Source organism: Oncorhynchus mykiss, chromosome 2 (assembly GCF_013265735.2).
Source record: "Oncorhynchus mykiss isolate Arlee chromosome 2, USDA_OmykA_1.1, whole genome shotgun sequence".
In the NCBI taxonomy this organism is placed as follows: Eukaryota; Metazoa; Chordata; class Actinopteri; order Salmoniformes; family Salmonidae; genus Oncorhynchus; species Oncorhynchus mykiss.
Window position 1 is genome coordinate 46,274,274 of NC_048566.1, and position 17,373 is coordinate 46,291,646.

At 41.9% G+C, this 17,373-nt stretch overlaps 1 protein-coding gene across 1 annotated transcript in view; it reads right to left on the reverse strand.

Annotated features, from left to right (window-relative positions):
- The window catches only part of abtb2b (ankyrin repeat and BTB (POZ) domain containing 2b), a 150,088-nt gene extending 135,018 nt beyond the window's left edge, over nt 1-15,070 (reverse strand). Inside the window, exon 1 of the mRNA XM_021564060.2 lies at nt 13,620-15,070. Coding sequence (XP_021419735.1) covers nt 13,620-14,514 — 895 coding nt within the window. The 5' untranslated portion in view covers nt 14,515-15,070. The remainder of the gene's footprint in view (nt 1-13,619) is intronic.
- Between the last annotated feature and the right edge of the window lie 2,303 nt (nt 15,071-17,373).

The following is a 17,373-nucleotide window of genomic DNA, read 5'->3' on the forward strand; positions in this document are numbered from 1 at the left end:
CATACCTGTATTTGGGGAGTTTCTCCCAATCTTCTCTGCAGATCCTCCCAAGCTCTGTCAGGTTAGATGGGAATTGTCGCTGCACAGCTATTTTCAGGTCTCTCCAGAGATGTTCGATCTGGTTCAAGTCCGGGCTCTGGCGGGACCACTCAAGGACATTCAGAGACTTGTCCCGAAGCCACTCCTGTGTTGTCTTGGCTGTGTGCTTAGGGTCATTGTCCTGTTGGAAGGCAAACCTTCACCCCAGTCTGAGGCCAACATCATGCTTCACTATAGGGATGGTGCCAGGTTTCCTCCAGACATCACGCTTGGCATTCAGGTGTCTGTGTTTGTGTGTTTTTTCTGTGTTTGTCACCACACGGGACTGTTTCGGTTTGGTTTTCGTTCATGTTCACATTTGTTTTGTAGTTCTTAGTGTTCAGTTTGTTTTATAATAAACGATAAGGACACTTACCGCGCTGCGTTTTGGTCCGATCCCTGCTACACCTCCTCTTCAGACGAAGAGGAGGAAATCTGCCGTTACACATAATCCTGTTTCGGAGCTCAAAGGACAATTCCTTTGACCTCGTGGCTTGATTTTTGCTCTAGAGGCGAAAGAAACGCACATCTATTTAGGCAAGGTGCTGGCTAGCGTAGTAGAACACTTCAAAAATAAAGGAGAGCCGCACACTTTAGGGGAGTGGTTGGTTTTTGTAAACGATCAAGGATGATCCATGGAAACAAGATGCACCTGAGCTAAATTTCAAGTCTCATAGCAAAAGGTCGGAATACTTATGTAAATAAGGTATCTGTTTTTTATTTGTAATAGATTTGCAAAAATGTCTACAACCCTGTTTTTCACCTTGTCATTATGGGGTATTGTGTGTAGATTGATGAGGAAAATTGTTTATTTAATCCATTTTAGAAATAAGGCTGTAACTTAACAAAATGTGGGAAAAGTCAAGGGATCTGAATGCACTAGCAATTGTTATTTATTGTGTTAATTGTTTACATTTTTTTTTTTTGTGATCATTTTCTTACTTTTTACTTCTGCATTGTTTGGAAATGGTGCTCATAAGTAAGCATTTCACAGTAAAGTCTGTCACAGTCAAGTCCTGTTGTATTTGGCCCATAAAATTTGATTTCATTTGAAAACAGTCCATCCAACAATGCAACCAACCTCGCCACTCATCTAGATCAATGCTACATTTTCCATCAATCAATACTCCTGTGCACACACACTAAAATGTACCAGACACATCGATCCCAATTATAATGGGAGGAAAGGCTTACTCATCCCATTTCGCTTGTGATAATAGCAATCAAATTGATCACATTGGGATGCCATATCATCTAGCAATGGAATCAAATAGTGCAAATGGACAACTATTACAGAGCAGCCAAACCAGCAATCTATGGCAGAACACGTGTGTGTGTGTGTGTGTGTGTGTGTGTGTGTGTACCCGTCTGCCTGTCTGGGCAGTATATTTCAATGCCACATAAGGCTGCTGCATGACACAGGAAAATAATAAATAAATAAAATCAAGGACCCTGCCTGAAAGTGAGGAGAATGGAGAGAGCGAGAGAAAAGAGAAAGGGAGAGGGTTTTCAGGATTGTTATTGGAGCTGTATAACTCATTTCTGCCTTAAAGAGTTCCAGATGTGGGACGAGAGAGAAAGAGCAAGCGGTGGTGGGGGGGGGGGGGCAGAGAAGGGGTGATGAGATGGGGCGGGCATTGGGGTAAGGTGGGAGAGGTGGGAAACATGCTCTGTTTTTGTATTGGTATGTACACACACTTTACAATGCAGTAGGCGGCCTAGTTAAGGATTTCACTGGCAGAAAAATCCCTGAGATTGTCACCATTGATGTTCTGACAAACGTTGACTTTTAACACTTGCTGAGGTAACTGGAGCAAACATGACAGACTTTGATTAAACCACTGACTGTGGTTCCTGCTGTGTGTGTCTGTAAGATATACATTGGCCATGCTGTGTTAAGTGCCGTTCGATCCTGACCGAGTCTCTTAACTGCCTAGCCTGACAATGCAGTGTCACAATGGAGTCGACAAATACCACTGTAATCATCATCATCAGTGATGGTCATTGATCCTGACTTTCAATGGCAAAGACTACCATCATCATTGTAAAAATACATACCGTTTATCTGAATGTTATCCAAAGCCACTAACATTAGTATCAATCAAATCAAACCCACAATCCTAACGTTGCAAGCGTTAGGTCTACCAACAGCTGGTCTGTTGGTCTACCAACAGCCACACAGGACCATATCAGGAGCACAGGACCATCATCATAATGATCACTGCTTGTACCACAATGGCTGTTGGCTCCAGTCCCAGCTAGGCGGAACTCTGCCACTGTGCTGCTGAGTGTGGTGTCTAACCCCTGACCTGCTTTCATCAATAGGCTCAGTCAAATGGATCCCTATTCACTACAAACAGAAAAAACAATACTGGAAGTTGTATCGGCAGCTGTTTGGTCCAGCACTGCTGTGGTCGTGTGTGTGCGTGCACCCGTTTCCTCATGCCTACGTCTGCGTGTGTGTTCATGCTTATGTCAGTGTGTGTGTGTGTGTGTGTGTGTGTCTGTGATAGTGTTTGTTTTCTCTGCGGAGGCTCACAGAAACAAAGGGCTATTGTGTGGCTGTGAAAAGAGCCCTGCTTTGGAGAACGGCAGACTGCCACAAACAAAACCTCATTACAATGTCCCAACACTGGTCCAACATTAGTGGTCAAACACTGGTGATCAAACACCAGACCGGCCTTAGATCAATGAGTTTACTGGCGGTATGGGATAGGGATGAGCGAGGAGACGGCAGAGAGAGGGATGAGAGACGGATAAGAGAGGAGAGAAGAGGGTAGGAAGGGAGGGAGAATGAGAAGGGGATGGGTGAGATAAAGGGGATGAGGGTAGAGAGTAGAGCAGAGCAGACAGCTGGAGAGGAGGAAGTTGACTTAGAAGCACAAACATAAGTGTTTTTCAAATGACTGTCTGCTTCCTGCTCTAACACTGATCTCCAATAAGGCCTAATAATAAACAGCCCTGCAGGGATAACATGAATTTCACACACAAACACTGATCACCAATCAGATCTTAAAAAGGTCCAATGCAGATGTTTTTATCTCAACATCAAAGAATTTTAAAATCACCTTACTGTGATTGTTTTCAATTAAAATGGTCAAAAGAAACAAAAATAGCTTCTCGGCAAAGAGCAATTTCTCAAGCAAGAATTTCACTAGGACTGTCTGGGAGTGGTCAGTGTCGTGAGGAGAAACTGCAAACAAGCTGTTATTGGCAGAGAACTTTTCTTATCGGTCTATTAGGGTAAATCCATTTAAATTCAATCACGTTTTGACAGCATTCCTTTTGATTTCAACAAAAGGGATGCTGTCCGTGGAAGAGGTGGCAAGAAAGTTACTTTTTGAACGTGAATGCCAAAACATTCAGCAGATTGACCCAAGTTGACCCATTTTGCAATTTTGCATTCCCTACCATACCATGAGACATCCATGTCTTCATTCACTGGAAAATATAAATGGTTGAGTTTGATATAACTGAAAAGCTTACAAACGAGGTTGTCAAAATATTATAATTTTTTATAAAAAATATATTTTTTTAAATCAGATTTTTTTTAAACCAATTATCTATATATTGTAGCCTAGACCCTACTTTTACATGATCTAAGGTTTTTGTGTTGTGCCCGCCATCAATTGAGACACAACATGCTCTTAAAAACAGGGTGGGTGGACCTATCCCTTCAGACCACTGAAATTGATCTTGTACACAATCGAAATTTCAATTGAATTAAAATATTTTCATCTAATTGCTTAGAAAGCCAGTATGAGGGTTTGCACTCAGGCTTGAATGAAAGGCGGGTGGTGCGTTCTCAAGCCACAGATGCCGCAATACCAATGAGCGTCTTCTCCAATGTGAAGTCCAAAGTCGTCTACTTAAAAACTGTACACCCCCAAAGGCTTAATGAGGAATTGGACCTTGTATGTTTCCCCTCTAATGTTGTCTACATGCACCAGCAGTATTACAAATGTTTTACAAATTAAAAAACAGAAATCATTTATTTATATTTACAGTATTCAGACCCATTGCTATGAGCCTCAAAATAAATAAAAAATCCTCAAAAAGATGTTTCTACAACTTGATTGGAAACCACCTGTGGTAAATTCAATTGTTGGACATGATTTGGAAAGGCACACATCGGTCTATATAAGGTCCCACAGTTGACAGTGCATGTCAGAGCAAAAACCAAGCCATGAGGTCAAAGGAATTGTCCCTTGAGATCCGAGACTGGATTTTGTTGAGGCACAGATCTGGGGAAGGGTACCAAAACATTTCTGCAGCATTGAAGGCCCCTAAGAACACATTGGCCTCAATCATTCTTAAATGGAATAAGTTTGGAAGCACCAAGATTTTTCTTAGAGCTGGCCGCCCGGCCAAACTGAGCAATCGGGGAGAAGGGCCTTGGTCAGGGAGTTGACCAAGAACCTGATGGTCACTCTGACAGAGCTCCAGAGTTCCTCTGTAGAGATGGGAGAACCTTCCAGAAGGACAACCATCTCTGCAGCACTCCGCCAAGCAGTCCTTTATGGTAGCGTGGCCAGACAGAAGCCATTTCTCAGTAAAAAGCACAACAGCCCGCTTGGAGTTTTCCAGAAGGCACCTAAAGGACACAATATTCTGGTCTGATGATACCAAGATTGAACTCTTTGGCCTGAATGCCAAACATCACATCTGGAGGAAACCTGGCACCATCCCTACGGTGAAGCATGGTGGTGGCAGCATCATGCCGTGGGGATGTTTTTCAGCGGCAGGGACTGCGAGACTAGTCAGGATAAATGGAGACATTTATACACAGTAAAGACAGATCATTGACAATAACCTGCTCCAGAGCTCTCAGGACCTCAGACTGGGCAAAGGTTCACCTTCCAACCGGACAACGACCATAAGCACACAGCCATGACAACGCAGGAGTGGTTTTGGACAAGTCTCTGAATGTCCTTGAGTGGCCCAGTCAGAGCCCGGACTTGAACACGATCGAACATCTCTGGAAAGACCTGAAATAGCTGTGTAGCAACGCTCCCCATCAAACCTTACAGAGCTTGAGAGGATCTGCAGAGAAGAATGGGAGAAACTTCCCAAATACAGGTGTGCCAAGCTTGTAGCATCATACCCAAGAAGAATTGAGGTAATCGCTGCCAAATCGGTTTCAACAATGTACTGAGTAAAGGGTCTCAATACTTAAAATGTGATATTTCAGTTTTGTATTTTTAATACATTTGCAAAAATGTATAAACCTGTTTTTACGTTGTCATCATGGTTATTGATTAGGGGAAAACTATTTAATACATTTTAGAATAAGGCTGTAACGTAACAAAATGTGGAAAAAGCCATGTGGTCTGAATACTTTCTAAATGCAACGTATGTGACATTTGAATTGTCCATTTTTGATACTCTTCTATATATTCCTTGTTATTAATATGCATTGACTCACTATTTGCCAGTTTCTAATCAACTATCTACCTGCACCTGTTGAGCCCGCTATGCACAGCAGGTGTGTCTTAAGTATGTCTTTTTAAATGTGTTAGTACAGTACTGATAAAAGGCATAAGACCGAAACGTATGCTCTGTTCCTTTTTATATAGCACCTTACACTTCCTGTATTCTTTCGAGCATGGATTAAATTAATTCTATTATTTTTACATCTTGGCCTCCTTGGGTTATTCCTTTTCATGGTTGAGTGTGAACCTTTCTGATCTCCCCATCCCGGATCCGGGATCGTGAATACAGACTCAAGCTCATTACCATAACGCAACGTTAACTATTCATGAAAATCGCAAATGAAATGAAATAAATATGCTAGCTCTCAAGCTTAGCCTTTTGTTAACAACACTGTCATCTCAGATTTTCAAAATATGCTTCTCAACCATTGCAAAACAAGCATTTGTGTAACAGTATTGATGGCTAACGTAGCATTTAGCATTTGCATTCAGCTGGCAACATTTACACAAAAAAACAGAAAAGCATTCAAATAAAATCATTTACCTTTGAAGAACTTCAGATGTTTTCAATGAGGAGACTCTCAGATAGCAAATGTTCAGTTTTTCCTGAAAGATTATTTGTTTAGGACAAATCGCTCCGTTTTCTGCGTCACGTTTTAGCTATGAAAAAAACCCTGTATCCAGGATTGTGTAAATCTATCAGCAAGCTCATTAGCATAACACAACGTTAACTATTCATGAAAATCGCAAATGAAATGAAATAAATATGCCATCTCTCAAGCTTAGCCTTTTGTAAACAACACTGTCATCTCAGATTTTCTAAATATGCTTCTCAACCATAGGAAAACAATCATTTGTGTAAAAGTAGCTAGCTAGCGTTAGCATTTAGCGTTAGCATTTAGCGTTAGCATTTAGCGTTAGCATTAGCATTTAGCGTTAGCATCCAGCACGCAACATTTCAACAAAAACATAAAAGCCTTCAAATAAAATAATTTACCTTTGAAGAACTTCTGATGTTTTCAATGAGGATACTCTCAGTTAGATAGCAGATGCTCAGTTTTTCCAAAAAGATTCTTTGTGTATTAGAAATAGCTCCGTTTTATACATCACATTTGGCTACCAAAAAAAATCTGAAAATTCAGTCCTCAAAACGCGAACTTTTTTCCAAATTAACTCCATAATATCGACTGAAAACATGGCAAACGTTGTTTAGAATCAATCATCAAGGTGTTTTTCACATATCTCTTCATTGATACATCGTTCTTGGACACATGGTTTCTCCCCTATATCAAATGGAAAAGTACGAGCAGCTGGCAATTGCGCACCGAATTCCACGCAGGACACCAGGCGGACACTTGGAAAATGTAGTCTCTTATGGTCAATCTTCCAATGATATGCCTACAAATACGTCACAATGCTGCTAAGACCTTGGGCGAACGACAGAAAGTGTAGGCTCATTCCTTGCGCAATCACAGCCATATAAGGAGACAATGGAAAACAGAGCTTCAGAAATTCTGCTAATTCCTGGTTGATGCATCATCTTGGTTTCGCCTGTAGAATGAGTTCTGGGGCACTTACAGACAAAATCTTTGCAGATTCTGAAACTTCAGAGTGTTTTCTTTCCAAAACTGTCAAGAATATGCATAGTCGAGCATCTTTTCGTGACAAAATATCGCGCTTAAAACGGGAACGTTTTTTATCCAAAAATGAAATAGCGCCCCTTGCAATTACTACCACAAGATGGCCGCCAGGCCACCCACCCACTATTATCTATATTTCTATGACATTAATAGGTTTATTTATGATGGATTGACAGTATAATTTAAAACAGATATTCCCTGATGTGGACCTCCAACCATCTTTGTGGTACCACTTGAAAGTTGAAATTTCAATTGTATTCCCATTTTAGCACATTTATCAGCCAAAACATGACACCCACCCTATGTATTCAAGAGCATGTTCAGTAATAAACCGATGGTGGGCACAACACAAAAACCTCAGATTATGTAAAATAGGTTCTGGGCTACAACATATTGGAATATGAAAAAAATCTGACTTCACGCATTTTTAGATAATTGACTTTGAAGGTTCAAATGTAAAAAAGTAATAATAATAATAAATAGTTTGACAACACTGTTTGTAAACTTTTAAATTATTTCAAATCTCAACCATGAATCTTTTCCAGTGATGAAGACATCGATGTTTCATGGTAGGCTTGGGTGGTATAGCGTATAACGATTAAATGGTTTGCTTGAACACTGATCTCTAATCAGATCGAATAAACAGTCCTACAGGGGACAACATTTGTACTTCCTGTTACACTGATCAAAAATCAGTTCTAGAAAAAAGATGGACATAAACTGAAATACAAGTCTGATGGAGACAAATTGGTGAGGTGGGTATGGTACTTGCAGAATGGAGTCTGATTAAGTCACTCTGGATGAGTGTCTACTAAATGACCAAAATGTAAAATGCAAAATGAAACAGTCACTTTGACAGTGACTATTCTATTCCCATACTTCCATTTTTTTTTTTTCGTCATAAAAAACATGACTTGTTAAGTGAGGGAAAAAAAATCCTATGTTAAGATTTCAAATGCAAATTGTACTGCTTTTCCCCCATCCTGACAAGTGAAATCACTTTGGACACATCTAAAGCCTTCTCACACATCTCAAGCTTTCTCAAACAAAGCAGACCCATTGTATCCTACCACAGGTTTGAGCATTACACCTTTTCCATCACATGTAGACATGAGTGAGTGCGAAGGGGAAAGGGGCGTGTAAGTGTTGCTCACTGGTGCTCTTAACTGAGGTGAGAGTTTGACTGCACTTTCAATCAGAGTGAATTAATGTTCTCCTGTCCAGATTCATGCACACATGCTTGTGCACACACACACACAAACCAACTTCAATTGCAGCAGCCAGGGCCGGCTCCAGGTATAAGCAACATAAGTGGTCGCTTAGGGCCCCTGGCCACAAGGGGCCCACAGACCAATTTATATATACGGTACCAGTCAAAAGCTTGGACACACCTACTCATTCAATGTTTTTTTTTTATTTGTACTATTTTCTACATGGTAGAATAAGAGTGAAGACATCAAAACTATGAAATAACACATTATGGAATCATGTTGTAACCAAAAAATATAAATAATATGTGAGATTCTTCAAATTAGCTGCCTTGATCACAGCTTTGCACACTCTTGGCATCCTATCAACCATCTTCATGAGGTAGTCACCTGGAATGAATTTCAATTAACAGGTGTGCCTTGTTAAAAGTACATTTGTGGAATTTCTTTCCTTTTTAATGTGTTTGAGCCAATCAGTTGTACTGTGACATGGTAGGGGTGTTATACAAAAGATAGCCCTATTTGGTAAAAGACGAAGTCCATATTATGCCAAGAACAGCTCAAATAAGCAAAGAGAAACGACAGTCCATTGTTACTTTAAGACATACATTTCAAGAACGTTGAAAGATTCTTCAAGTGCAGTCACAAAAACCATCAAGGACTATGATGAAACTGGCTCTCATGAGGACCACCACAGGAAAGGAAGCTCCCAGATTTACCTCTGCTGCAGAAGATAACAACACCTCATATTGCAGCCCAAATAAAAGTAACAGACATCCCAACATAAACTGTTCAGAGGAGACTTAGTAACTCAGGCTTTCGTGGTCAAATTGCTGCAAAGAAACCACTACTAAAAGGACACCAATAAGAAGAAGAGACTTGCGTAGGCCAAGAAACAAGAGCAATAGACATTAGACAGGTGGAAAACTATCCTTTGGTCTGAGGAGTCCAAATAAGAGATTTTTGGTTCCAACCGCTGTGTCTTAGTGAGACAGAGTAGGTAAACGCATGATCTCCGCATGTGTGGTTTCCACTGTGACGCATAGAGGAGGAGGTATGGCGGTGCTTTGCTGGTGACACTGTCGGTGACAGCATTCTGCAGTGATATGCCATCCCATCTGGTTTGCGCGTAGTTGGATTATCATTTGTTTTTCAACAGGACAGTGACCGAACACACCTCCATGACGGTGTAAGGGCTATTTGACCAAGAAGGAGAGTGATGGACTGTTGCATTAGATTACCTGGACTCCACAATCACCCAACCTCAACCCAATTGAGATGGTTTGGGATGAGTTGGAATGCAAAGTGAAGGAAAATCAGACAAATGCTCAGCATATGTGGGAACTCCTTCAAGACTGTTGGAAATGCATTCCAGGTGAAACTGGTTGAGAGAATGCCAAGAGTGTGCAAAGCTGTCATCAAGGTGGCTACTTTGAAGAATCTAAAATGTAAAATATATTTTTCTTTGTTTAAACACTTTTTTGGTTACATTATTCCATATGTGCTATTTCATAGTTTTGATGTCTTCATTATTATTTTACAATATAGAAAAAAACAATGAATGAGTAGGTGTGTCCAAACTTTTGACTGGTATTACATACTTACTTACATACATACATACATACATACAGTGGGGAAAAAGGGATTTAGTCAGCCACCAATTGTACAAGTTCTCCAACTTACAAAGATGAGAGAGGCCTGTAATTTTCATCATAGGTACACTTCAACTATGACAGACAAAATGAGAAAAAAAATCCAGAAAATCACATTGTAGGATTTTTAATGAATTGATTTGCAAATTATGGTGGAAAATAAGTATTTGGTCACCTACAAACAAGCAAGATTTCTGGCTCTCACAGACCTGTAACTTATTCTTTAATAGGCTCCTCTGTCCTCCACTCATTACCTGTATTAATGGCACCTGTTTGAACTTGTTATCAGTATAAAAGACACCTGTCCACAACCTTAAACAGTCACACTCCAAACTCCAATATGGCCAAGACCAAAGAGCTGTCAAAGGACACCAGAAACAAAATTGTAGACCTGCACCAGGCTGGGAAGACTGAATCTGCAATAGGTAAGCAGCTTGGTTTGAAGAAATCAACTGTGGGAGCAATCATTAGGAAATGGAAGACATACAAGACCACTGATAATCTCCCTCGATCTGGGGCTCCACGCAAGACCTCACCCCTGCAGAGAGCTGGGACCAAAGTAACAAAGCATACCATCAGTAACACACTACGCCGCCAGGGACTCAAATCCTGCAGTGCGAGACGTGTCCCCCTGCTTAAGCCAGTACATGTCCAGGCCCGTCTGAAGTTTGCTAGAGAGCATTTGGATGATCCAGAAGAAAATTGGGAGAATGTCATATGGTCAGATGAAACCAAAATATAACTTTTTGGTAAAAACTAAACTCATCGTGTTTGGAGGACAAAGAACGCTGAGTTGCATCCAAAGAACACCATACCTACTGTGAAGCATGGGGGTGGAAACATCATGCTTTGGGGCTGTTTCTCTGCAAAGGGACCAGGACGACTGATCCGTGTAAAGGAAAAAATGAATGGGGCCATGTATCGTGAGATTTTGAGTGAAAACCTCCTTCCATCAGCAAGGGCATTGAAGATGAAACGTGGCTGGGTCTTTCAGCATGACAATGATTACAAACACACCTCCCAGGCAACGAAGTAGTGGCTTCGTAAGAAGCATTTCAAGGTCCTGGAGTGGCCTAGCCAGTCTCCAGATCTCAACCCCATAGAAAATCTTTGGAGGGAGTTGAAAGTCTGTGTTGCCTAGCAACAACCCCAAAACATCACTGCTCTAGAGGAGATCTGCATGGAGGAATGGGCCAAAATACCAGCAACAGTGTGTGAAAACCTTGTAAAGACTTACAGAAAACGTTTGACCTCTGTCATTGCCAACAAAGGGTATATAACAAAGTATTGAGATAAACTTTTGTTATTGACCAAATACTCGCGGTATCTCTGTGCATTTAAATTGCCATAGATAAAATGCAATTGTGTTCGTTGTCCATAGCTTATGCCTGTCCATGTCATAACACCACCGCCACAATGGGGCACTCTGTTCACAACGTTCACAACGCTGTTCAAACCACTGTCTGCCATCTGCCCGGTACAGTTGAAGCTAGGATTCATCCGTGAAAAGCACACTTCTCCAGCGTGCCAATGGCCATCGAAGGTGAGCATTTGCCTACTGAAGTCGGTTACGACGCCGAACTACATTCAGGTGAAGACCCTGGTGAGGACAATGAGTTCGCAGATGAGCTTTCCTGAGACGGTTTCTGACAGTTTGTGCAGAAATTCTTTGGTTGTGCAAACCCACAGTTTGTCTGGGTGGCTGGTCTCAGACTATCCCGCAGGTGAAGAAGCCGGATGTGGAGGTCCCAGGATGGTGTGGTTACACGTTGTCTGCTCTTGTGAGGCCGGTTGGACATTCTGCCAAATTCTCTAAAACTTTGTTAGAGAAGGCTTATGGTAGAGAAATGAACATTCAATTCTCCGGCAAAAGCTCTGGAGGACATTCCTGCATTCAGCATGCCAATTGCACGCTTCCTTGAGACATCTATTGCATTGTGTTGTGGCAAAACTGCACATTTTCGAGTGGCCTTTTATTGTCCCCAGCACAAGGTGCACCTGTGTAATTATCATGTTGTTTAATAATCTTCTTGATATGCCACACCATTCAGGTGGATTGATTATCTTGGCAAAGGAAAAATGCTCACTAACAGGGATGTAAACAAATGTGTGCACAAAATATCCGTTTTTTGTTGTTGTTTTTTTAACTTTATTTAACTAGGCAAGTCAGTTTAGAACTAACTCTAATTTTCAATGACGGCGTAGGAACAGTGGGTTAACTTCCTTGTTCAGGGGCAGGACAACAGGTTTTCACCTTGTCAGCTCGGGGATCCGATCTGCAACTATTCGGTTCAACGCTCTAACCACTAGGCTACCTGCCGCCCCACTTCAGCTTATGAAACATGTTGCATATATTTTTTTTCCGTTTATTTTTTTAAAGACACTCGGGTCATTTGCATTTAACTATCATCTCGATGAAAACAGCTGGACGTAATGACATCACAAGCAAAAACCTACAGTGTCGAATAAAAATGTAGTGGCTGAAGTGTTTCCATTACCAATTTAAACAAATGGGGCATTAATAAATTGCTGACATCCTGTATGCCCTCCCATCTATCTGTTTCATGTCTCAGATAGCCAGCATTAAATGTGCCAACCACAATCCGTGCCATGGTGAAACTGGCACTCCTGTAGAGCTGTAATATTTGGATGGAGAAACTTCCCAGCCAACCAGAAACACAAGGCAAAGCAATTCAGGCATTCTTGAAAGTCAGGACAATCCTTGTCCTGTAATGATACATTGTTTTTCATAGTTGATAATATAGATTTTTGCAAACAGTAGGCATTTAGAAATAAATGTGGAGTGGCGCTTATTAATTACGCGAAGACATCCCGTGCACTGCTTACTTTCAAAATTATTGAGCAATCATCACTTGTTCGAAAAACACCATTTGTCGCTATAAAGAAAGTTTGACAAAAGAAAATCCACCCCTGTCGAACAGATTAAAATGTCGTCAATCTTCAGAACGTTTCCATTAAACACAAGGCATTGCTTCTGTCTAATAAAACTGGGTCAATGGAAACCTGCCTAGTGACAGTCACTCAATTAGCCATGTCAGCTAACCATTTTTAGATTGATAAATTAGTCGAGCCAGTTATCATCACCAAATACTGACTGGCCACACAGGGCACATGCCCAGGGCCCCTGACCTCCTCGGGGCCCCCAATGATTTTGTTAGTCACTCTCACTCAAATATAATTAACATGGAATAAGTCATGGCAAAATAAGTACAATAACATGAAATGTGTTACAATATTGCTAAATGTTCTCTCCACCCCATTGCAAAATGTGTAGAGATGCAGAAGACCTGTTTAAATTTTGCAAAAATTGCTACTCACCACGCTCAACGTGTAGAATTGCAGGAAGTGTACTTTTTCTTACATTACTTACTCCACCATCAAGAGCGGTGCTTGGTGGTGGGGAAACAGAGAGCTGGGCCTGGCAGTAACAACTTCAGTTGCAGCAGCAACTTTATTTAGAAGTATATAATTTTGAGCCCACTTTTATGCATTTTATAGTGCTTCCAACATTCATTCCACATTAGCTGGTCTACCTTTTGGGTACTTTGACAAACCCCTCTTGCCTTGAAGTGATAGAAATGTTCTTACCATTGGCGTTCTTGCCGCAGATGAGATGCTCATAGTGCTGCAGGACCCCCCACAGCTCCGCATCATTGTTCACCACCCCCTCCAGAGCTTCGACCGACACCGGGGCACAGCCTGACGCGGTGTCCACCCTGGAGTGCCCTCGCTCGGCTATCATTACCCGGGCGCCGGCCTCCTCCACCAGCGCCTCCATGCAGGCGGTAAGACAGATAGCCGCATACTCGTGGATGCGCACCGAGATGCGGGTGTCCACCATCCATCGAAAGAACCTTCCCACGGAGAAGGAGAGGCCGCAACGGGCAGATTTGCCCTTCCTCAGGAGCTCTCCGGCGCTCATACTGTACATGGAGATGGCCTTGACCGTGGCCGATATGCAGTGTTCGGCCAGAGCCCAGCTCAGCACCAGCCTCATGGCGCTCTGCACCTCGAAGCGAGTGCAACGGCAGTGCATGACGCTCAGCCTCTGAGCCTCCCTCGAAATGCGGATGAGGGCTCGACGAAGGAGCGTGGACAGCCTCCGGACTGCCTCATTGGATAATGTCGGCACCGGAAACGCACTGGCACCGGTAACGTTCCCGGCTACTTTACGCAGTATCTTTCCCACCTCGTCTTCGGTCCAAGGGAACTCCTCGAGCTCCGGTAAACGGGGACACTTGGAGAAGATGTCCTCGGGATCCTCGGGCAGCACCGTGTTGACCGTGTCCCAGCTGTTGTTGCGACTGTTCATGGAGCCGGAGTAGTACCACCAGTTGCCCCGATGCGGAGCCGTCACGAACGGCTGTGAGTTGGACTTGGAGGACGAGAGGCTCAGGGACTTGCAGGAGTCCCCTGCCCCGTAGCCCGAGTCTAGAGTCAGGTCCTCCAGGGTCTTCATGTGGGCATTGCTCATCCCCGCCATAGTTAGATAGGTATTTTATATAACAAGGATGACGTTGTGAAGAAACTTTGGGGAATGTAATGGTTTACCTGGGAGTGACTGTAGTATACGACTCCACTCACACGCAATCTGGTTCTACTGGTTTACGCAAAACTCTTTTCATGCGTGTCCATACATGTTCATTTGATCGTAACGCTAAACATGGCATTTATCAGAAGTATATTCTGTAATGTCTATGTTTTAAAGATATCTAAATCCTTTCATAAGTCATAGATGGTATGGAAAATGAAACCATACTGTACGCTCACCCCCCTCTCTCCATATAGTGCCTGTCGCGCAGTGATATAAACTTTTCTCTCGGACTCCCCTCTCCCCGGGACTCCCAAAATTGTAGTCGAATTATTCCAATCCCTGCAAAAATCTGTTAATTCGGTAGTCCATCAACGGAAACCAGAAACTGCAAATCCGTTGAGAGAAAGGAAAGGGTTTTGGAAGGTTTTAAAATAAGGAAATCGTCTATCATCGCTTGCAGCGAGCCTAGTGCCCCACCAGAAACAGACTACTGCCGCACAGACGTAGACGAGGGGCTGGGATACACGCCTGGAAATTCCCAAACACCAATCAGCAGCCGACAGAATTCTGAGATCCAATCAGCGATTGTTATACAGTACATTTACCTTTGGGTAAATAGAGTATAAACGTTGTTTTTGCAAAACATCACAATATATGGGCCAGGGGTAAACTAACATAAAATAGCAGGCGTAAAGTAGGTATCATTCCTAGGTATTAGCCGCTCTAGCATGGAGGTGGAAAATGGTGTTTCATAAAGAAAGTACACTTATTTTCCTGTTTTTTTTCAGCCTTCTCGCCATTAAATCTAGGTAAGGAGGAAATCGAAACCTTTGCAGCTTGAAGATAATGTTTTATGTACGAATCGGTCCCCGGGGGACATGAGCTGTCCAAAGGCTGATAGTGGAGATCACAGGTCGCTGGCACCTTAATTGCTGGAGGGCCAGCTGCCCAGGCTAGGTCAAGCTACAGTTCAGCTCCCCTGGATGGAGAGCATGTTGTGGGATTAAGAACCTATTCAAGGGCCCAACGATAGGGGAATGTCTTGAGAATAAGAACCAAGCAGCCCTCCACTTGCCAGATCAATTTGCCTTGCCAGGGAATCGAACCGGCCACCTTTCGGCTACAAGTTAAACTACTTAGCCACTCGGCAACTACCAACAATGAATTTGTTTTACATGTTTTTCTAAACTTTAAACAGAAGAAAGCATACTTAGGATGAACACCAAAACAGAACTATATGAGAACACTTTTGTGCCACAAAAATAATTTGTTTGAAATTGAAATTACAATTTCTTACAAAACCTCTGTATAAAATACAAGACTCTCAGAACCGTTTATGATTTCATATTATCAGTGGCGACTTGTCATTCAGGGCAGTTGTAGCAGAGCCCCACCTGTTTTGACCCCACCTGTTATACAGTGGGGCAAAAAAGTATTTAGTCAGCCACCAATTGTGCAAGTTCTCCCACTTAAAAAAAATGAGAGAGGCCTGTAATTTTTATCACTTCAACTATGACAGACAAAATGAGAAAAAAATCCAGAAAATCACATTGTAGAATTTTTAATTTGCAAATTATGGTGGAAAATACATATTTGGTCAATAACAAAAGTTTATCTCAATATTTTGTTATATACCCTTTGTTGGCAATGACAGAGGTCAAACGTTTTCTGTAAGTCTTCACAAGGTTTTCACACACTGTTGCTGTTATTTTGGCCCATTCCTATATGCAGATCTCCTCTAGAGCAGTGATGTTTTGGGGCTGTTTCTGGGCAACACGGACTTTCAACTCCCTCCAAAGATTTTCTATGGGGTTGAGATCTGGAGACTGGCTAGACCAATCCAGGACCTTGAAATGCTTCTTACGAAGCCACTCCTTCGTTGCCCGGGCGGTGTGTTTGGGATCATTGTCATGCTGAAAGACCCAGCCACGTTTCATCTTCAATGCCCTTGCTGATGGTAGGCTTTGTTACTTTGGACCCAGCTCTCTGCAGGTCATTCACTAGGTCTCCCCGTGTGGTTCTGGGATTTTTGCTCACCGTTCTTTTTGACCCCACGGGGTGAGATCTTGCGTGGAGCCCCAGATCGAGGGAGATTATCAGTGGTCTTGTATGTCTTCCATTTCCTAATAATTGCTCCCACAGTTGATTTATTCAATCCAAGCTGCTTACCTATTGCAGATTCAGTCTTCCCAGCCTGCTGCAGGTCTACAATTTTGTTTCTGGTGTCCTTTGACAGCTCTTTGGTCTTGGCCATATTGGAGTTTGGAGTGTGACTGTTTGAGGTTGTGGACAGGTGTCTTTTATACTGATGACAAGTTCAAACAGGTGCCATTAATACAGGTAACGAGTGGAGGACAGAGGAGCCTCTTAAAGAAGAAGTTACAGGTCTGTGAGAGCCAGAAATCTTGCTTGTTTGTAGGTGACCAAATACTTATTTTCCACCATAATTTGCAAATCAATTAATAAAAAATCCTACAATGTGATTTTCTGGATTATTTTTTTTCATTTTGTCTGTCATAGTTGAAGTGTACCTATGATGAAAATTACAGGCCTCTCATCTTTTTAAGTGGGAGAACTTGCACAATTGGTGGCTGACTAAATACTTTTTTGCCCCACTGTGTGTGTATACATATATATATATATATATATATATATATATATATATATATATATATATATATATATATGGTGTGTATATATTTGTTGTTTTCTGTTTTGCATGTTATTTTGGCATTAATACGTGTCACACATTAGTTTGCAAACAATGTAAAAAATATATATTTTTAAAGTAATTACGTTAATAAAGCC